At 42.1% G+C, this 16,667-nt stretch overlaps 1 protein-coding gene across 5 annotated transcripts in view; it reads left to right on the top strand.

The window, feature by feature from the left end:
- Positions 1-12,277, top strand: part of ENAH (ENAH actin regulator) — a 107,303-nt gene extending 95,026 nt beyond the window's left edge. For all 5 annotated transcript variants that reach the window (XM_075496512.1, XM_075496508.1, XM_075496510.1 and 2 more), the window contains 3 exons: positions 588-666; positions 3,829-3,886; positions 5,049-12,277. In XM_075496512.1, coding sequence (XP_075352627.1) covers positions 588-666; positions 3,829-3,886; positions 5,049-5,086 — 175 coding nt within the window. In that variant the 3' untranslated portion in view covers positions 5,087-12,277. The remainder of the gene's footprint in view (positions 1-587; positions 667-3,828; positions 3,887-5,048) is intronic.
- The last annotated feature ends 4,390 nt before the right edge of the window (positions 12,278-16,667 follow it).

The raw sequence follows: 16,667 nt of genomic DNA, 5'->3' as shown, positions 1-16,667 counted from the left end.
TTACAGTATTTGCTTTCAGTAGCTTTAGAAAGCAATTGATGGAATAATTTAGGTTGGAAGGGAGTTAGATAAGGTTGCTCAGCCTCATCCATTCAAATGTTGAATATCTGCTAGGGTGATTCCACGGCATTCATACTGTTACAGTATCAACATGTAGTCATCAGTTAGTGGGATTGTTTCTTTGAGAAGGCCTCTTTTGAAATGAGTAAGCAGTTGAAAAGGACAAAGGGAGAGTATTTGACATTTGAAGGCATTCAGCTTTTCATGCCCATTATGAAAAAATCAGAAACCACTGACAGTGAAATCTGTCTGGTACTTGGACAGTTCTTGTTTTGAACTAATAACTCTTATTCTTATGGTAATTTATATTTCCAGTATGTGGAAAATGTTCTTGGATGTTGCTTTCTATTCTGTGTGGTATTTTGGGTCTGCCTGATTTTCCCATCCTCCCACTCCCAACATTTTTTTTCATTCTAATTCTTTACTATGGTTTTGATAGAAGAATCTTAGTGAGTTTGATGGGGAAGTCCTATGTATCCTGTAATAATGAGTGACCAGTAATTCATGGATGTGTTTTTGTACTGCAGACCAAAATCTACACCAACGGGGCAACCCAGTGCCAATGGAGTACAGTCGGAAGGTCTAGATTATGACAGATTGAAGCAGGTACGTATATAATGCTTTGAATAGGAAACTTGGGTATAAGGGCTTGTAGCTGTCCAATACCAGTATTTAACTGTTTTCTTAACTAGTTCCAAACTTAAATAATTATTTATTAATTATTAGTCATTATTTTTCACCAGGCATGTTTCAGTATTCTTAGAAGCTGTAACTGTAGGATGGCGGCTTACATAGCCCCATTGCTTTCTCACAGGTGATGCTTGATCCTGCTTTTGCATTAGACAGCACACACAAGATGGTGTTGATACTATGGATGGAACTGGGAAACTGGTTTGCCAGGAAAACCTTTCCTTCTGTTCTCCTCTCTACACAAGCAAACAAACAAACAACTAACAAGCCCTCAGAGCAGTTCTAGCAGAACAAGTATCACCATGTTTGATATCAGATGTGAGCACCCATGGTCATGAGTTTGGTGGTGAAAGAGCATCCAGCAATACCACCGTTTGTGTAGCTATCCTGGCTAAGAGCAGAGGAGAGTCTTGTGGGAAGAAGGCAGCAGCCGCCTGCTGTTAGATGAGGAAAAGATGTTATGGGATGCTTTGAAAATTGTTTGGTAAGTTACCTGTAGGTGACAGGCCTTTGTCAAGTACACTTGCCAAACAGAAAAACCTGTACAACCAGAGGCTCGGCAAGGGATCTCTTGTGACTTGTATGAAGATAGGAGCTATCAGTTAAGAGCATTAGCGATCTTTAGACTGAGCAGACATTCCACACTCCTAAGAACAGGAGCCCCCAGAGGAGCAAGTGGGTGTAAGGTATTTGTGTTCCTCCGACTACTGAGAAGTCCCCCTTTGCTGAGGAGGCCCTAAGATGATCATCTTTGCGGCTGCTGGTAGGTGCTTTCAGTGCAGATGTCCTTTTGAGAGCAGTTGTTGCCTGGGGCATCGGGCTGATGCTGACCCGAGCAGACTTGTGTAAGGTGTTTGTTGTCCACGTGCAGGAACGCCGCTGTGTATTTTTGCCCTATTGGGCTTCGTGGTGTGTCTTGTAATCTTTAGGGTCTTTGGGAACAGCAAGGACAACGTGCAGCAGGGAAGCCTGATTGCCGTAGGTAAGCAGCGTTTCAGCATGGTGTCACTGGCGTAGAGGGGTGGTATGACGGGGGTAGCTGGCCTGCTGGTGGCTTGCTGAGTGAGGCTTGGGCAAAAGCAGTAGTGCACTTTCTCAGTGGTAATCTGAGTTGTGTGGTATGGGGAGTCATGTTTGAGGTCTTGGTACTGGTTTTTGGCCACATTTGTTTATGCTGGGCTGGTGGAAGCTCCTTTTCTTGGGGAGCATGTTGAGATGGTGCTAGTTACTTTTCTGGCAGACTGAGCACGCAGTGTATTCTGGGTGTGATCTGCCTCTTTTCCAGGCAAGGCTCTGCTGAAGTCAGATCCGTGTCCTTGAAAAGGGGAAAGTGATGTGCTTGCTGTTGCCAGGGGGCTCTATATTCAGGAGTCTGTAGAGCAGTGGTTGGTTGTACAGCAGGTGGGTTCCAGACTTGGCGGGTTTGGGGGATGGTTGTTTGTAAGGCCATGGTGTTGGTGGCAGTGGTTTTTAGAGGGGGTGTGAATTGTGGAGTTGAAGGTGAGGGATCTTCCTCAAGTGGTGTTTGGATCAACGGGCTGGTCCCTGAGGGGGGAGGGAGGTTCTAGATCAGGTTCCAGCTCAGTGGTTGGTTCTAAAGCTGGTCCCAGCTCAGTGGTCAGTTCTAGATTGGGTTCCAGCTTGGTGGTTGGCTCTAGGTCTGGTTCTGGCCTGATGGGCTGTTCTAGAATGGGTTCTCGAGCCAGTTCTGGCCCTGTGGGTGGTTCGGGAGTGTGTGTGGGGTTGTTCTAGAATCTGGTTCAAGGGATACTCCTGTTTTGTCATCTCAAGAGGATTTGTGGTACTCTTGCTACAGCTTCCATGAAATGCTGATGATGATAGCAGTCTGGCTGCTTTTTTTTTTTCTTCTGTTTCCTTTTTTTTTCCTGGGGTGCTTTTTTTCTTTTCTGTGTTTCTTTTTCGAGTTGAAGGCACAGAGGATGGGGATCCTATCATCCCGTAAAACACAGCTCTCCCAAATTTCCAGCATGCTGACTCTCACTGCCTCTGTTAAGATTCTTTTCTCTGGAGGCAATATTGTCTCATGCTCTATTTCTACTGGATGTGTGGCAAGCTCTTACTTGCTGCTGCCCTTCCCAGCAACTGGTGGCCATGGTCCTGCTCCAAGGTTTCTTGCTGCTTGTCCAAGAGTCTCATCTAAGACTTGGCAAACTGGGAGACCTCTCTTTGCAGCTTTGGTATGCGCTCTTACGCCAGGAATGACTTCAGGCAGGGAAGGTGTGTCTATGCATGTGTCTTCCACCAACAGCTCATACAGGACTTGGCAAGCCTAGAGTACACTAGAGTAATTGCATGCTCAGTTGCGAACAGCACGCTAACCCCAAAGCTGAAAAAGAAACAGGTGAAATCTTGTGGATTAGTTTCCTGCTGACTACAGATTTAGCCAGGAGGTGACAATCTCCTCTGCAGAAACAGACACTACCCCCGACTCTGCTTGCAAAAATATTGTCACCAAATCGTCAGTTAACATCACTTACACAAAAGGATGGAGAAAACAGCAAGTAGGGGACAGCACTTCGCTCTGTCACCTTCATTCCCTCACATTCCACTTGGCGACTGGGAATACCATGATAACTTGATCCCTCTTTTTTTTCTTTTTTTCTTTGAATATTTCCTTGCCTTGAGGTTTTTAGTTAGCTACTTTTTTTTGCATTCCACATCACATTTCACCTGTAGCAAAGCTTTCTTATTTCAAAGGGATGTGCCAAATTTTTTTTTACTTTTTTTTTTTTATTTAGCAATTACATTAGTGCCATATTCTAACTTCAGTATGTCCCTTCTCCTCTCATAAGTTCTACAGGAATCAATTTGTAGGACTTCTATGGATGATTTTTATTATTATTATTCATTGTACATGCAGTAAGAATGTTTTAGGGATGCTTTAGGTTTGGGGGATTAACTTGGAAGATAAAGACTGGGTTATGCATTTCAGAAGGGTTAAAGGTTGATGAAAGGTTGGAAGAATTTTGGATTTCTCTCAGCAGAAAATTACAGGTGGCAAAACTAATCTGTTCATGTTGCAAAACTAATCTTATTATTTATGCTCTGACACCATAGGACATTTTAGATGAAATGAGGAAGGAGTTAACGAAATTAAAGGAAGAACTCATTGATGGTAGGTATCAATCTGCTTGCTGCTGTTGTTCAGTCTTAGAGTAAGTAGCTACAGGTGCACAACAATGTAAATATAATGTGTTTCTAGCCTAACAATGATATATTGGTAAAAGTAGCTTTGTTGTTAGTCTGGTAGCATACTTGCATTTGTGCCAAACCTGTTCTAATGGATGTGCTTGTATGTTTTCTCTCCTGTGCTTTTTGTTTTAAGAGCACATTGACACCAAGTAGTGTCTTTTAAAAGTGGTTGGAGGGATGCTGTACTTGAGTGATTTGCGGTTATCCTTGTATCCTGTGGTGGTAGGTGGGTTCTTAAATAATTCAGAGCTGCTGAGGTGCATATTTCAAAACTGGTAATATTCAGACTAGGATTGTGCTTCCAGCTTTCAGTATTATCTTCTTTTGTCTGTAACATGAGTCAAGGAAAAGAATTCTCACAATTTTCCTTTTTATTTTAACAGAAGATATTTTTCTAAGTAGTATTCTGTACTTAAGGGAAATCATTGAGAAAGCATAATCTTAAAAGTCCACCAGTCAAGAAGTAAATAAAACTCGGTGTGTGATTTACTACATTGGTGTGCTTTTTTTTTTTTTTTTTTTTTTGTGAAAAGTACCAAGGGGGGAGGACTTGGGGGAAGTCATATTAAACTGATACCACTCCTGGTAAAATATCAAATGTCATCAACTGATGTCATAGAAAGAGCTGGCTGGTTTTGGGCTAGAGAATGCAGTGCATTTCCCTGTATTTTGTCTGTGCTGTGTACCGCAGCCTCTTAGAACAGTACAGTGCAAACAAGGGAGGGCCCTGAGGTTGCTCGTAAAACAAACAAAGAAAAAATTATAATAAATGAGGCCACACATATGGTCCTTGGTAATCCCAGTGGTAGTGATTGTCATCAGGTAAGGTCATAGACTTGCTGGAGATGCAGAACTGAAAAATAAGACGTTAACAAAAATTTTACAGGAGGAATAAGGGTACTGCCTGGTTGAGAAGGACAGTTGTCTGAAGCCACATGAAGCTATCTTACGTATAGGTTATTCATGTGATAAGACTGTTGGAGCAGGGTGAGCGTTCGTTAAGGAGTCAATTGTGTATTCTGGCTTTCTGCCTTGACTTTGACTATTTGATTTGTTAACTTCTCTCTCTCTCTCTCTTTTTCTAGCTATCAGGCAGGAACTCAGCAAGTCGAATACTGCATAGAAAGACTAGTACTAAGCCGATGTGACTCTTTAACTTGGTATAAAACTGACTACGTTTTGTGAGCTGTTAGAAGAAAATGGAGACAGACAGACACTTGGAAGGAGGGAGAAACAACCTATTCTGAAAAGCTTCAGACACATCACTCTGGTGATATGCTATTCCCCTCCTAGTTTGCAGCTTTTTTCTGACCTTTACAGCAGGGTGGAAAAGACTCTTAAAGTTACTGTAATGATTATGCAGAAATTCCTACACCTATCAGACAAGATCACAGTGCTTTGAAGTCTACTCATGTCAAGATAAAATTGCACATGTTTCAGAATTTGTTGTTAAGACAAAAAACAGGGAAAAGCTTGGGAAGGCTTTTCAGAGAGGTTTTCTTAATGAAGGAGTTAGCAAGTTATACTGTTGTACTTCAGATGTATCTCAGGTTTGTCTTCCTATCGTATCTGATATTTCCATGAATAATTTAAAAGATCAGATGTGTAGAAGTTCAGTTCACAAAACATGCAACAATTAGAAATGCGTGCTTTTAAAGGGCAATATTTGTAAGTGAATGACCTAGACAGTGATGACATATCAAGATTTTGGAATTTTATGATAGGAAGCCTCTCTAGTTAGCCTTCATGCAATTTTATAGGAAAATAAAAAAAGCAAACACAGTCCAGAGTTTAAAGATGTAGATGCCTTCCTACATTGTTACGATGCTTTACCAAATCTAAGACTTCTACATAATGCGAATCAGCAGTCAAATGTAAATCATTAGTATGTTGTAGATTTACAGTAGATTTTTGGGGCTTTTTTTAGATTTATGCATGTGGACATTTTTGTAATGTAACACAACACAGCCAGCTTTTTAATTAAAAGAAAAATTGCATGTCACAGAGTAGCCTTTTCATTTGTAAGGCTTAATTTATGCCCAGAAAGATGCGGGATGAGGGAGGGGGAAGGTGACACATTTTTATTACTTTCTACACTTTTTCTTCATCTTACATGCATGTGTAATAATGAGGAAAACGTGACTTTTATCAGTAACCATGTTAATGGAACCAGGTACTTAATCCTTTTGTATCTTTTTTCAGTTTTCTATTTGAAATTCAGTAATACTTCCATAATGGTTCTGAAACTCCCATGTGAACCGAACTCATTTCTCGGTGAGAGAACAAACATGTAGGCATCTGAATTACTTGGGATGCCCCTGTGTACGTGCGTTGTCCTTTACCTTTTTACCATGACCCTCTGCTTCACTCTTTTCTGAGACTCCTTTTTTGGTTGTTTAATGAAACAGGACAGCAGTTAGTTACCTTAGAATGACGGAGCATCAGGTCACAGTAATTGTCCCCTTCTCCTCCTAATTTATCTGCCGCCCTCCTTCCAAAAAACTCAAAACCAACAAAAAACCCCACAGCTCCACACAACCCAAACCCTGAAAAACAGCAATGGTATGCCATTGGTTTTGGTCAACAATTTGAGAATTATTTTTAGGGGAGATGATACCTTTCTGTTTTCCAGGGTTTTCGGATTTTATGCTTGTAAAATTTTTTTTTTAATTTTTTTTTTAATGTGGTACAGTTCAGTGGAATAGAAATTCTGTGAATTGGATCTGTAGTGCTTTGGACAAAGAATATGGATCAAAATCTTCCATTTTCCTTTGCACTGTCAATTTTTCTCAGCCGTAACAGTGCCATGTTTGCTTTGGGATCTGTGCTGATCCAAAAGAAAAGTTTACTTACAACTTTTGGAGAGATTAATGTTTCAGCTTAAAAGTATATGCAGCTCCATGTGTAGGACAAATGCTTTCAATAACATACCGTCTTAAGTGCTGAACACCAAAGCAAAACAGCACTTACAGCTTTGGAAAGGCTTCAGTGGGAAATTTTTCTCCAATTCAAACATTTCCTGTTTCTATAGGTTCAACTTCTAAGAGAAGACTACAGTGGAAATATTGCCTAACTCCATTTATTAATAATTTTTTTAAAAGAAAAAAGAAAAACAAAAACATTTTTCTGCATGCATTTATTGAAGGCATTAAAAAAATCCATAGTAAGCTTGTCAAGTACTGTTTTTCTCAAAACAAGAGGAGGCATTTTCATCTTTGTTGATGTAACTTTTTGTTTTACACGGACTTTTTGAGCATTAAGGAAGTTTACCCTTGTCAGAAATCATGTTTGATTTGTTTCTAGGAGAGTTCAGGAGTAGCATAGTGGAATAGTGTGAATGGGTATAAGTGGTCCAAAATTAAAGGCTGAACTACTAGATTGTGCAAGGAACTGGCTTATGCACTAAACGTTTTGTGCCTTGGTCTACAATTAACATGATTTCTGTTTAAAAGAAAAAGGAACAGATGTCGTCTTTTGTGCTGCTTCTACATACATCCTTTCTGTAATCCCAAACTGCCGAATTGGTTCTTTCCAGAAAATCAGATTGAATTAAAGATTACTGTAGATATTTCCTGTCCTACTGACAGTTGCACCGTTCCAGAGATTTCAGTATTGAAAATGAACTGCAGAAGCTAAGATTATTTTGTTTACTGGTAACTAAGTTCTTTAAAAACCATATTGTGGTGGTTCTGTGCTTTTGTACAATGGATGTCTTGAGCTGAGGGCAGTTTAAGGGATCCTTTCTAATGCCAGGAAGGCGTTGCTTTCCTCAACACTGTGATCTGACCTGTGATAAACCTGTACTTTAGACAAGTGGCTACCAAGTCAACTGCAAACCAACTGAATGTAAAAATCTTAGTGCTGGTGCTGAAATCTCTTCAGATAGTCATAATGATTTCCAGTTCATTGTTTTAAAAAGTTATCGAGCATCAAGTGTCAATCAAAGACTGAAGATGATCACTAATGAATGTTGACTTTTCATGCATTTAGGTTTACCTTCTTTTTAGTTTCTCAGTTCATTCTCTGCTATTTTTATCATACTGTGTCATTTTAAATTTCTTACATGCTAACGTTTTGTTTGAGCGAATGAAATAAAATTGCAATATATACATGTTGCCACTATTTATTTCTGGAACTTTGTAGAAGACTCCCTGAGGTTTACTACTCGAATTCCCAAAATTTTTAATGACTCTTACCATTCCTTACTCCTTGATTCCACCCCTCCTTTCTGTTTCTCCATCAGAAGATTCAGCAGAGAAAAGTGAAGACTTACCTTACAAAGAATGTAATTGCAGGGACTCTGTAACATTCATGAATGGTAACTGCTGTACATCAATTCAAATCCATTTAAAATGTATGATTTAATTTACATTATCACACAGCATACACTTTGGTCTCTGTATCCATGGAGAACTTGGAAGGGAGGGAGAGGGCGAGACCAGGGGTAAAATAATTACAGTCAGTCTGACTTTTTCTCTCGCTGCTTTTATGTTCATGACTTATTTTCAATACTGGTAATAAAGAAAACCTACCATGAAAGATTAATATAGCTTTCTGTACACTAAGGACAGTTTTGCTCAATTTGTCTTACAGTGGAATATTGAGAGTAGCCATTTAAATGTCCTTGACTTAGCATCCTGAAAGCTGTGCTTCTCTGCTGTTGCTTTTTTGTTCAGAGAGATAATGGGATAATCCTGCTTTGGCAAACCATTGGACCCAATGCCAATTTTGGCACCAACCTTAATGAGTTATAAAGGTTTTTTTTAAATAAAATTATCACTAGATTCTAAAATGGTCTGCTATTATTGGGGTGGTCTTTAGGCAACAAGTATAAAAATTTCTGATTTAAATTTCTGAACAGTGATACAAAAGCTGTCTGTCAGTGTCAAGAGATGTATGGTATCTACTTTTTAAAGTTGTGTATTACAAAAGTAGGAAGGTGGTCTGTGGTTGATCAAACTGGTGATTGTCGGCACTTCACATAGGCTCTTCTGAAAATGTTTAATCGGGCTCAGTTCCAGTGCTAAGTATTACTTGCCAGCGTGTCTCTTACGACTAATCATACAAAGCTTGCAAAATCACGAGAAGATTCCCTCTGGTTTGGTAGGTGAACAAGACTGGGCTGATGGGGAGCAAGGAAACAAGTTTTCCAAATTTGCTTGGTACCCAAGACTAACAGTTCTTTGGGGGACTGTACATTTTCCTGACTGTGTAGGCTATCACTGGGGGGGGGGGGGGTAATAGCAGGTGAAAAGGGAAGGAGTCCGTGATTTCAGTGGAACTGGGGCCAGTGCAAAGTACTTGAAGAACAGCCTAAAGTTCACTTAAATCGTTTGTCTTAGAGGGTGGTTTTTGGGTATGGAAGGGATGAGGATTATTTAATGCTCAGTTACATGCTATCTAGGAGAGTCTTAATGGAGAGAGGGAAGTCAGTCTGTTAAATCAACTGTCACAGTATATATTAACACATTCAAAAGAGTATATCTTTAAGTCAGCCCATATGAAGGCCTGACAGGAGTTAAATATTTTTTTTAGTTCCTTGGAGATGGTCACCTAAGACTGTTGAAATTGCGATGTTATGCCAGGAAAGATATTCAAGTTGATTTAGGTTTGTAATCTTAATAAAAAAATGTGTCACAAAACTTGGCGTAATTGTCTAAGATATGGAAGAGGAGGTGTAGCTGATGTTCTAGATGTTGGGAAAGCTCAGCAAAACCTTAAAGCCACAGCACTAGTGCATGTTACCTGGTAATCAGCACCTTCATTCTTGCACAGGTAGTTGGTTCTCACAGTGATGCTGAAAGTCATGGAGCTTTGTAAAATTACTTCCATTTTATAAATGGATCCCGGTTGAACTCTCAGTCAATAAATGCATTTTCTAACGTTTATTTTGTGGAGCTTGGTGTCCTGAATCTTACTCTACGAGTACTCTTTATCCAGTGTCCTACTTTGATAAACTGCTAAACAGCAAAGGCGGTGAGCAACTACTGCAGATGAACTGTATTGCTCTGGCTGTTGTAGCTCTAGTGCAGGCTGAGAGTTTTCTGTGTTCAGATGCTTAATTTTGCCATCGTTGTTGTTTAGTTATGTGGACCACCTTCTCCTCCCTTCCCAACCTATTTTAGAGCTGTTCCTGGTGTGACATTTTCACTTCTCTTTGCGACTGCAGGTCTCTTCTGCAACTGCTCAAGCACGGTGGAGTTGGATGTGATCTTGCATGATGATTCTATGTTTACCATCTTAAATCTTAAGTGTAATTTTTTGTCACCAGCCAGCTGGAGCCACTTAAGTCCCTACCTACTCTCTGAACAACTTTTCAACTTGGCAATAAAGTTATCTATACTACCTACGCTGTGAGTGTGCTGAACTGTATCCTGGTTTTCTTTGCAGGGCCTCTAGGAGTTGGTGCACAAGCTGCTGACGCAGGCAGAGAGAAACATGAAGAGTAGCGAGGAAGTGGGTGTAGGAAGACAAAGTGTAAGGGAGTTCTGGAAGTGTTCAGCGTAGGCTGATACCTGCAGGGAAGGCAGCAGCTAGCAATGAGCGGGGCTGCAAGAGGCCTGAAAACTCACAAACAGGTTTCGAACCCAGTCTGGATGCTGCTGGAATCTGCAAATTTAGATAGTCGGCGGAGGTGGCTTTCTGGGCAATCTTAAGGCTGCTTGCCCATCATTGTAGGCCTAGTACATTTAAAAAAAAAAAAAAAAAAAGGTTGTTACCTCTGTGTTGAAGGTAAATTATCTGCTGCTTCACATTTTTTCCCAGTACTGTATTGTGAAACCAGTTTGACCCTACGTAGCTCAGTAAGTCCTGTGGTGCTGCAGAACCAGCCCCAGCAGCTGAAACGTAGCCCCGAGGAAAGGGAGAGTGCAGACACGCTCATCCGTGCCTCCCGAACGTGGATCTAGGGGAGTCTGTCATTGCCACGAAGCCTTGTGGCTGCAGCAGATGAGAAACAGTTTTATTTGGCTCTTAGGCTGAGACCTTTATCTCTGCTAATGAACGATGCTCGCGTTTGAGATGAAATTGGCCAAAAACGTGCCTTACCATCTCTGCCCAGTAATCTTTGCTCTGCTAATGAGAAAAGCTCTCCGTGGCTTTCAGTCCCACAGGCTGACAACACGCTACAGCGTAAGAAGCGGAGAGGAGTCCCAGCCCTGATGGAGTTGGTCCGTCAAGGGGCTTCACAGGGTAAGTGAAAAATCCTTTCTCTTGTCCAGAGTGAGCAATTACAGAAATGCAGCCCTGAGGAGTACTAGCTGATACTGCCAGGTGCCCGTGATGCTAGAAAGACACTGGCATTTATGAAGGACTGTTGTCGCGTATGCTGGTTTTGTCAGCAGATCTGCTTCAAGAATAACTGGAACAATCTGCATTAGTGCAACGCTTCTCGTAGCCTGACCTGAAGGGCAAAGCTTTGTATTCTGCCTATAACATGGCCTTAAACGTTATTTTCTTTAACTCAGATTTTTTGCCAGCGTGTTTGGGTTGTCAGAGGCGAGAACCTTTTTATATCCTACTGTCAGGCTGTGTGTTGTTAGTTGTATGGGAGTGGATCTCTCGGTTACGGCGCCAGTTTACATGTTCAACCTCCCGAAAGTGACTTTTCAAGTAGGAGTTTGCCACTTAGAAAACTGAAATTAGCACTGTTACGTGACTTAACGCAGCGTATGTAAAGAGGAGGTGACCGCTGCACCCAGAAGAGTGGGGAAGCCGAGGAGTGCAATCCTGTCAGACGCTGGCGGTTCGGGTGCCTCAGTGCAGTGCCTGATGAATGCTGTGTACCCAAAGGCAGAGTGCGGGTGCCTAGGGGTGCGCAGGTCCGGGCTTTGTCTGATGATCAGGAGGCCTTATTCCAGCAGTAAAAGGAAATCAAATGCTTGTCATCTTTTCTCTTGTTTTGGTGGTGGTGGGTTGTTTTTTTTTTTTTTTCCCCTAAAGTCTTTGTTATTAAAGAGAATAGTAAGTGACACTAAGCAAAGTTGGAGATTGGAGTATCTAACGTGGTAGGTCAATGTGTGGTCAGGTCATTTTGGGAGGCAGCATTGCTTGGATGAGCCCCCTAAGTCTGCTTTGGTTGTCCTGTTTCTAGTTCATGGGGGAAAAAAAAAAAAGAAAAAACATCAGAGATTTAAATAATCTTCTCAGATACTCTGGAGTCAAGCAAACATTTGTGGAGTTGTGGTGACAAACTCATATCAAGTCTTCACAAGGTCACATTCCCACACAAATCTCAAACTACACGACAGGGGAACACACAGGCTACACACTAGTGACAGCTTTCAAGTACTCTTTAAATAATTTTTTTTTTTTTTTTTAAAAAGCACTCTTTGAAGACAACTTTTACAAAATGATAACTGGCAAGCTGAAAATATTCAGGTTCTGCAATTTATTGGTTGTAACTGAAAACATGAGTTTTCAGTTCTTTACTCAATCTGTTAGCTTGTATTACTTTTCAAATGTGTTTCTATCTCGTTTCACTTGTGTAATACTTGGTGAGCTGCTAACTACTGTAATAATTTATTGTAGAGTCAGTGAGATGCTCTGTGCTCTCGTTCGGGAACGAACAGTTTTGTTTGAGTTCTGCTGAACGGCTGGGCTCCGTTAACACTTGCAGCTAGCGGCACAGGGTGATCGGAAAGAAAAACCCTCGTGTGAGCTATTTGACATGGTGTAATGGAAGTGCATCGGAAAGTCACCTGAAGGTAGAGATCTCCAGAGATGAGCTTAGGGATGGGAATGGGGTAGTGCACCTTTAGGTGCACCTTTAGGTGCACCACCACCTTTAGGGAAAGTAGGTAAAGAAATCACAAGTCCACAGTAGTGGTAGGCAAATGAGAGGACTCCAGAAGAGAGGGTTTCTGACAGCCAAAAATGCAAATTCTTTCCTTGAAAATGAAGGGAGAGAGTTGCAAAAGGCTTTGAAGATGGTGGCATGTTTAGCGTGGTCAAAATAAGGAATGTTGGTTGGGTTTCATGTGTTCCCAAGCATTGTGTGTGAGGAAAACCAGAGGTGATGATGTTAATAATCGTTAATAATCGTTAAAGGGGCGGGGAATGAGCACTTCATGAAATACTGCATTTTCTTCCTGTATTACTTTTCACTTATATGCTTTTATTTTTTTCTGAACGGCATAGAAATGCAAGGTGAAATATATAACCGAAGTCATGTCTTTTCCGTATTTGACTAATACAAAGGGAGAGGAGTTCAGGTCTGAAACATCGCTCCCGAAGTGCAGAGCCTCACCGTGCGACAGCCCGAGGGCTGAGCGGTGTGCGGGCAGACCCAGCACAGCCTGGCTGAAGCCTCCAGCACAGCCAGGGCCTGCGCCAGCAGTAAAGTCTCGGCTTTTTCATTGCGTAATAAATTGTTAATTACGTTTTAGGTATCTGCTGAAGGGCAGCTTCATTGCCATGAAGTCCTTGGTCTTCTGGGGAAAGAAATTATGCCTTTAAGTGTCCATCAGTCAGCCTGCAACCTTTAGAGCAAATACGTCGTTATATTTACCCTCTACGTTGCTCTAAAAGCAATAGGTTTCATGCTTTAACTGGACCCAAATAGCGAATGTTTCTCTCTGCTGTCAGCTATTATAAATAAAAATGTTGCACGTCTTCAAGCCCTGAGTATTCTCAGCTTCTCTGAAGTCAATGCGCATTGTATTAGAGTTTGGTCTTAGTCTGAAATGTTTCCAGCCATCAGATGTAATTGTCTTGTATTTATACAATCTAGTAAATACTGCCCAGCATTTTTTATGCATCTATGAAAAATATGGAAGCAATAAAGTATAACTGGAATTACAGGAAATGGCTTTTTTTACTGGAGGGTGGGAATCCTGCTTCTAATACTGTCAGGGGTGCAACAGAATGGCTCAAACTGGTTTTAATTGCTTACTTCCAATCTATATGCTCCGGAACGGCATGCCTCTTACATATGGTGTTTCATGTTATCAATGTCCTAGTAACGTCACATACTAGAATATGACTACGCTATAGCGACTATAGTATGCTGTGAGTAAAGAATAAAAGGCATTTGGCAGTATTTCTAAACTAAAATTGATTTGCTAAATAACTGAGATACAGATACGGAATAAACCAAGAGCAATTACTGACAAGTAACGTCTCCTTTTTGAGCAAGGAGCTGGATAGCATCGGCGGCTGGTGCGGTTTGGAGCCAGCGTTGCAGGGTGATGCAGCCATTACAGGCGTTGGGGGATTTTTGAACTCTGCTGCGGAGTTTCAGTAGTACTAAATTTGCTAGAGGTAAGGAAAACAGCTTTTTTTTATGGAGAAGTTCCTCGCTAATAATTCAGAAATGGCTTGATGTCTGCTTTAAAAGAAAGGAATAAAAATGAAAATGCTCCAATTACCGAGTTATCTCTGAGTCTCTTTTTTTTTTTTTTTTTTTTTTTACATGTCATTGCCAAAGCTCGTGCTCCCAGAGGAAAACTTCAGTGCCGTGCTGCAAAGAAGCATCACAGCTGGGCTGAGAGTCTGTATTGCAAACAGTGACTTAAAAATGGTCCTTTTAGATTTTATGAACTGCATATAGATTTCATGCTCCTGTTAATTTCAGTTTTTCCTCTTGAAAATATGTTGGTTTGGGAAGAGGGAAAAGAAAAAAAAGCTTGTATTACAGGTTTCTTGGTGATAACAGATTAACTTTTCTTTTCCTCCTCATATCCATGCTTTCCTGCTTAGAAGAGGTGCTATTTTGATACAGCGCAATATCAGTTTTCTTTTTGAAATAAATACTAATTTTTTTGGTATGAATGTAAGATGTGTAGGTTTTTTTCTAGCAATGGCGTACTGATTTTTTTTCTGGTGCTGTAGAAAGGTCATTCAAGTGCTTGAGAGAGGGCAGAAACCAGGAAAGTCTCTGCTCTGTGATGGCGTGCTTTTAACAACAGAAGGATTTAGATGCTTGACGTGTAGAACAATGAGGAAAAATCAAAATAGTTTTGTTTCACAGTGTGCTGGTTTGGGCTGGGATAGAGTTAATTTTCTTCACAGTAGCTGGTATGGGGCTAGGTTTTGGATTTGTGCTGGAAACAGTGTTGATCACCCAGGGATGTTTTCGTTACTGCTGAGCAGTGCTCACACAGAGTCCAGGCCTTTTCTGCCTCTCACCCCACCCCACCAGCGAGTGGCCTGGGGGGGCACAAGGAGTTGGGAGGGGACACGGCTGGGACAGCTGAGCCCAACTGACCAAAGGGATGTCCCACACCATATGGTGTCATGCTCAGCATATGGAGCTGGGGGAAGAAGAAGGAAGGGGGGACGTTCAGAGTGATGGCGTTTGTCTTCCCAAGTAGCCTTAGGTACGATGGAGCCCTGCTTTCCTGGAGATGGCTGAACACCTGCCTGCCCATGGGAAGGAGTGAAGGAATTCCTTGCTTTGCTTTGCTCGTGTGCACGGCTTTTGCTTTCCCTATTAAACTGTCTTTATCTCAACCCTCGAGTTTTCTCACTTTTGCTCTTCCGATTCTCTCCCCCATCCCACTGCGGGGGGAGTGAGCGAGCGGCTGCGTGGGGCTCAGTTGCTGGCTGGGGTTAAACCACGACACGCAGTCATCACAGTTCCAGCCTAGGGGATATCCTACGGTGCAGCTGAAGTATCGCTGAACTGTTAATTGAACTGTTCCCTTCAAAATCTGGAGAACAACTTCCTTCAGGTGTTTTTAGTCTTCAAATAGCTTCAGAAAAGGTGGGGGATGCCTGTTCAGCCATCGTCTTTTTAGGCTTAAATTCACCTTTAAAGGTAGACACACAGATATGGATTCATGTTCTTCCTCCAGGGTTCCCAAACTCTTCTCCCTCAGCAGCCTCTCACTGTTGACCAAGGTTGTCCTTTCCTACTGCACACGTGGCAGAGCCTGAGCTGGATTTTGAGGCAGGAACAAGGCATTTCAGTTTCTCTAGCCTATTTATAGGTTTTTTTACCTACTTTGTCTCTGCTAGCTGGTCTGGCAGCTGATCAGCCGGGACTGCCAGGAGATGGGAATAACCTCCAACCTCTTACTCTCAGTAAGTTTGCAGACGACACCAAGTTGTGCGGGAGTGTTGATCTGCTGGAGGGTAGGCAGGCTCTGCAGAGGGACCTGGACAGGCTGGATCGATGGGCTGGGGTGAATTGTATGAGGTTTAACAAGGCCAAGTGCCAGGTCCTGCACTTGGGCCACAGCAACCCCATGCAACGCTACAGGCTTGGGGAAGAGTGGCTGGAAAGCTGCCCAGCAGAGAAGGACCTGGGGGTGTTGGTTGACAGCCGCCTGAATATGAGCCAGCAGCGTGCCCAGGTGGCCAAGAAGGCCAACAGCATCCTGGCCTGTATCAAAAATAGCGTGGCCAGCAGGACTAGGGAAGTGATTGTGCCCCTGTACTCGGCACTGGTGAGGCCCCACCTCGAATACTGTGTTCAGTTTTGGGCCCCCCACTACAAGAGGGACATTGAGGTGCTGGAGCGTGTCCAGAGAAGGGCAACGAAGCTGGTGAAGGGTCTGGAGCAGAAGTCTTGTGAGGAGCGGCTGAGGGAGCTGGGGTTGTTTAGCCTGGAGAAAAGGAGGCTGAGGGGAGACCTTATCGCTCTCTACAACTGCCTGGAAGGAGGTTGTAGAGAGGTGGGGGTCGGTCTCTTCTCCCAGGTAACAAGTGATAGGACGAGAGGAAATGGCCTCAAGTTGCGCCAGGGGAGGTTTAGACTGGAT

The sequence above is a fragment of the Mycteria americana genome, chromosome 3, assembly GCF_035582795.1.
Source record: "Mycteria americana isolate JAX WOST 10 ecotype Jacksonville Zoo and Gardens chromosome 3, USCA_MyAme_1.0, whole genome shotgun sequence".
NCBI lineage: Eukaryota > Metazoa > Chordata > Aves > Ciconiiformes > Ciconiidae > Mycteria > Mycteria americana.
This window is presented reverse-complemented; position numbering and strand designations above follow the sequence as displayed.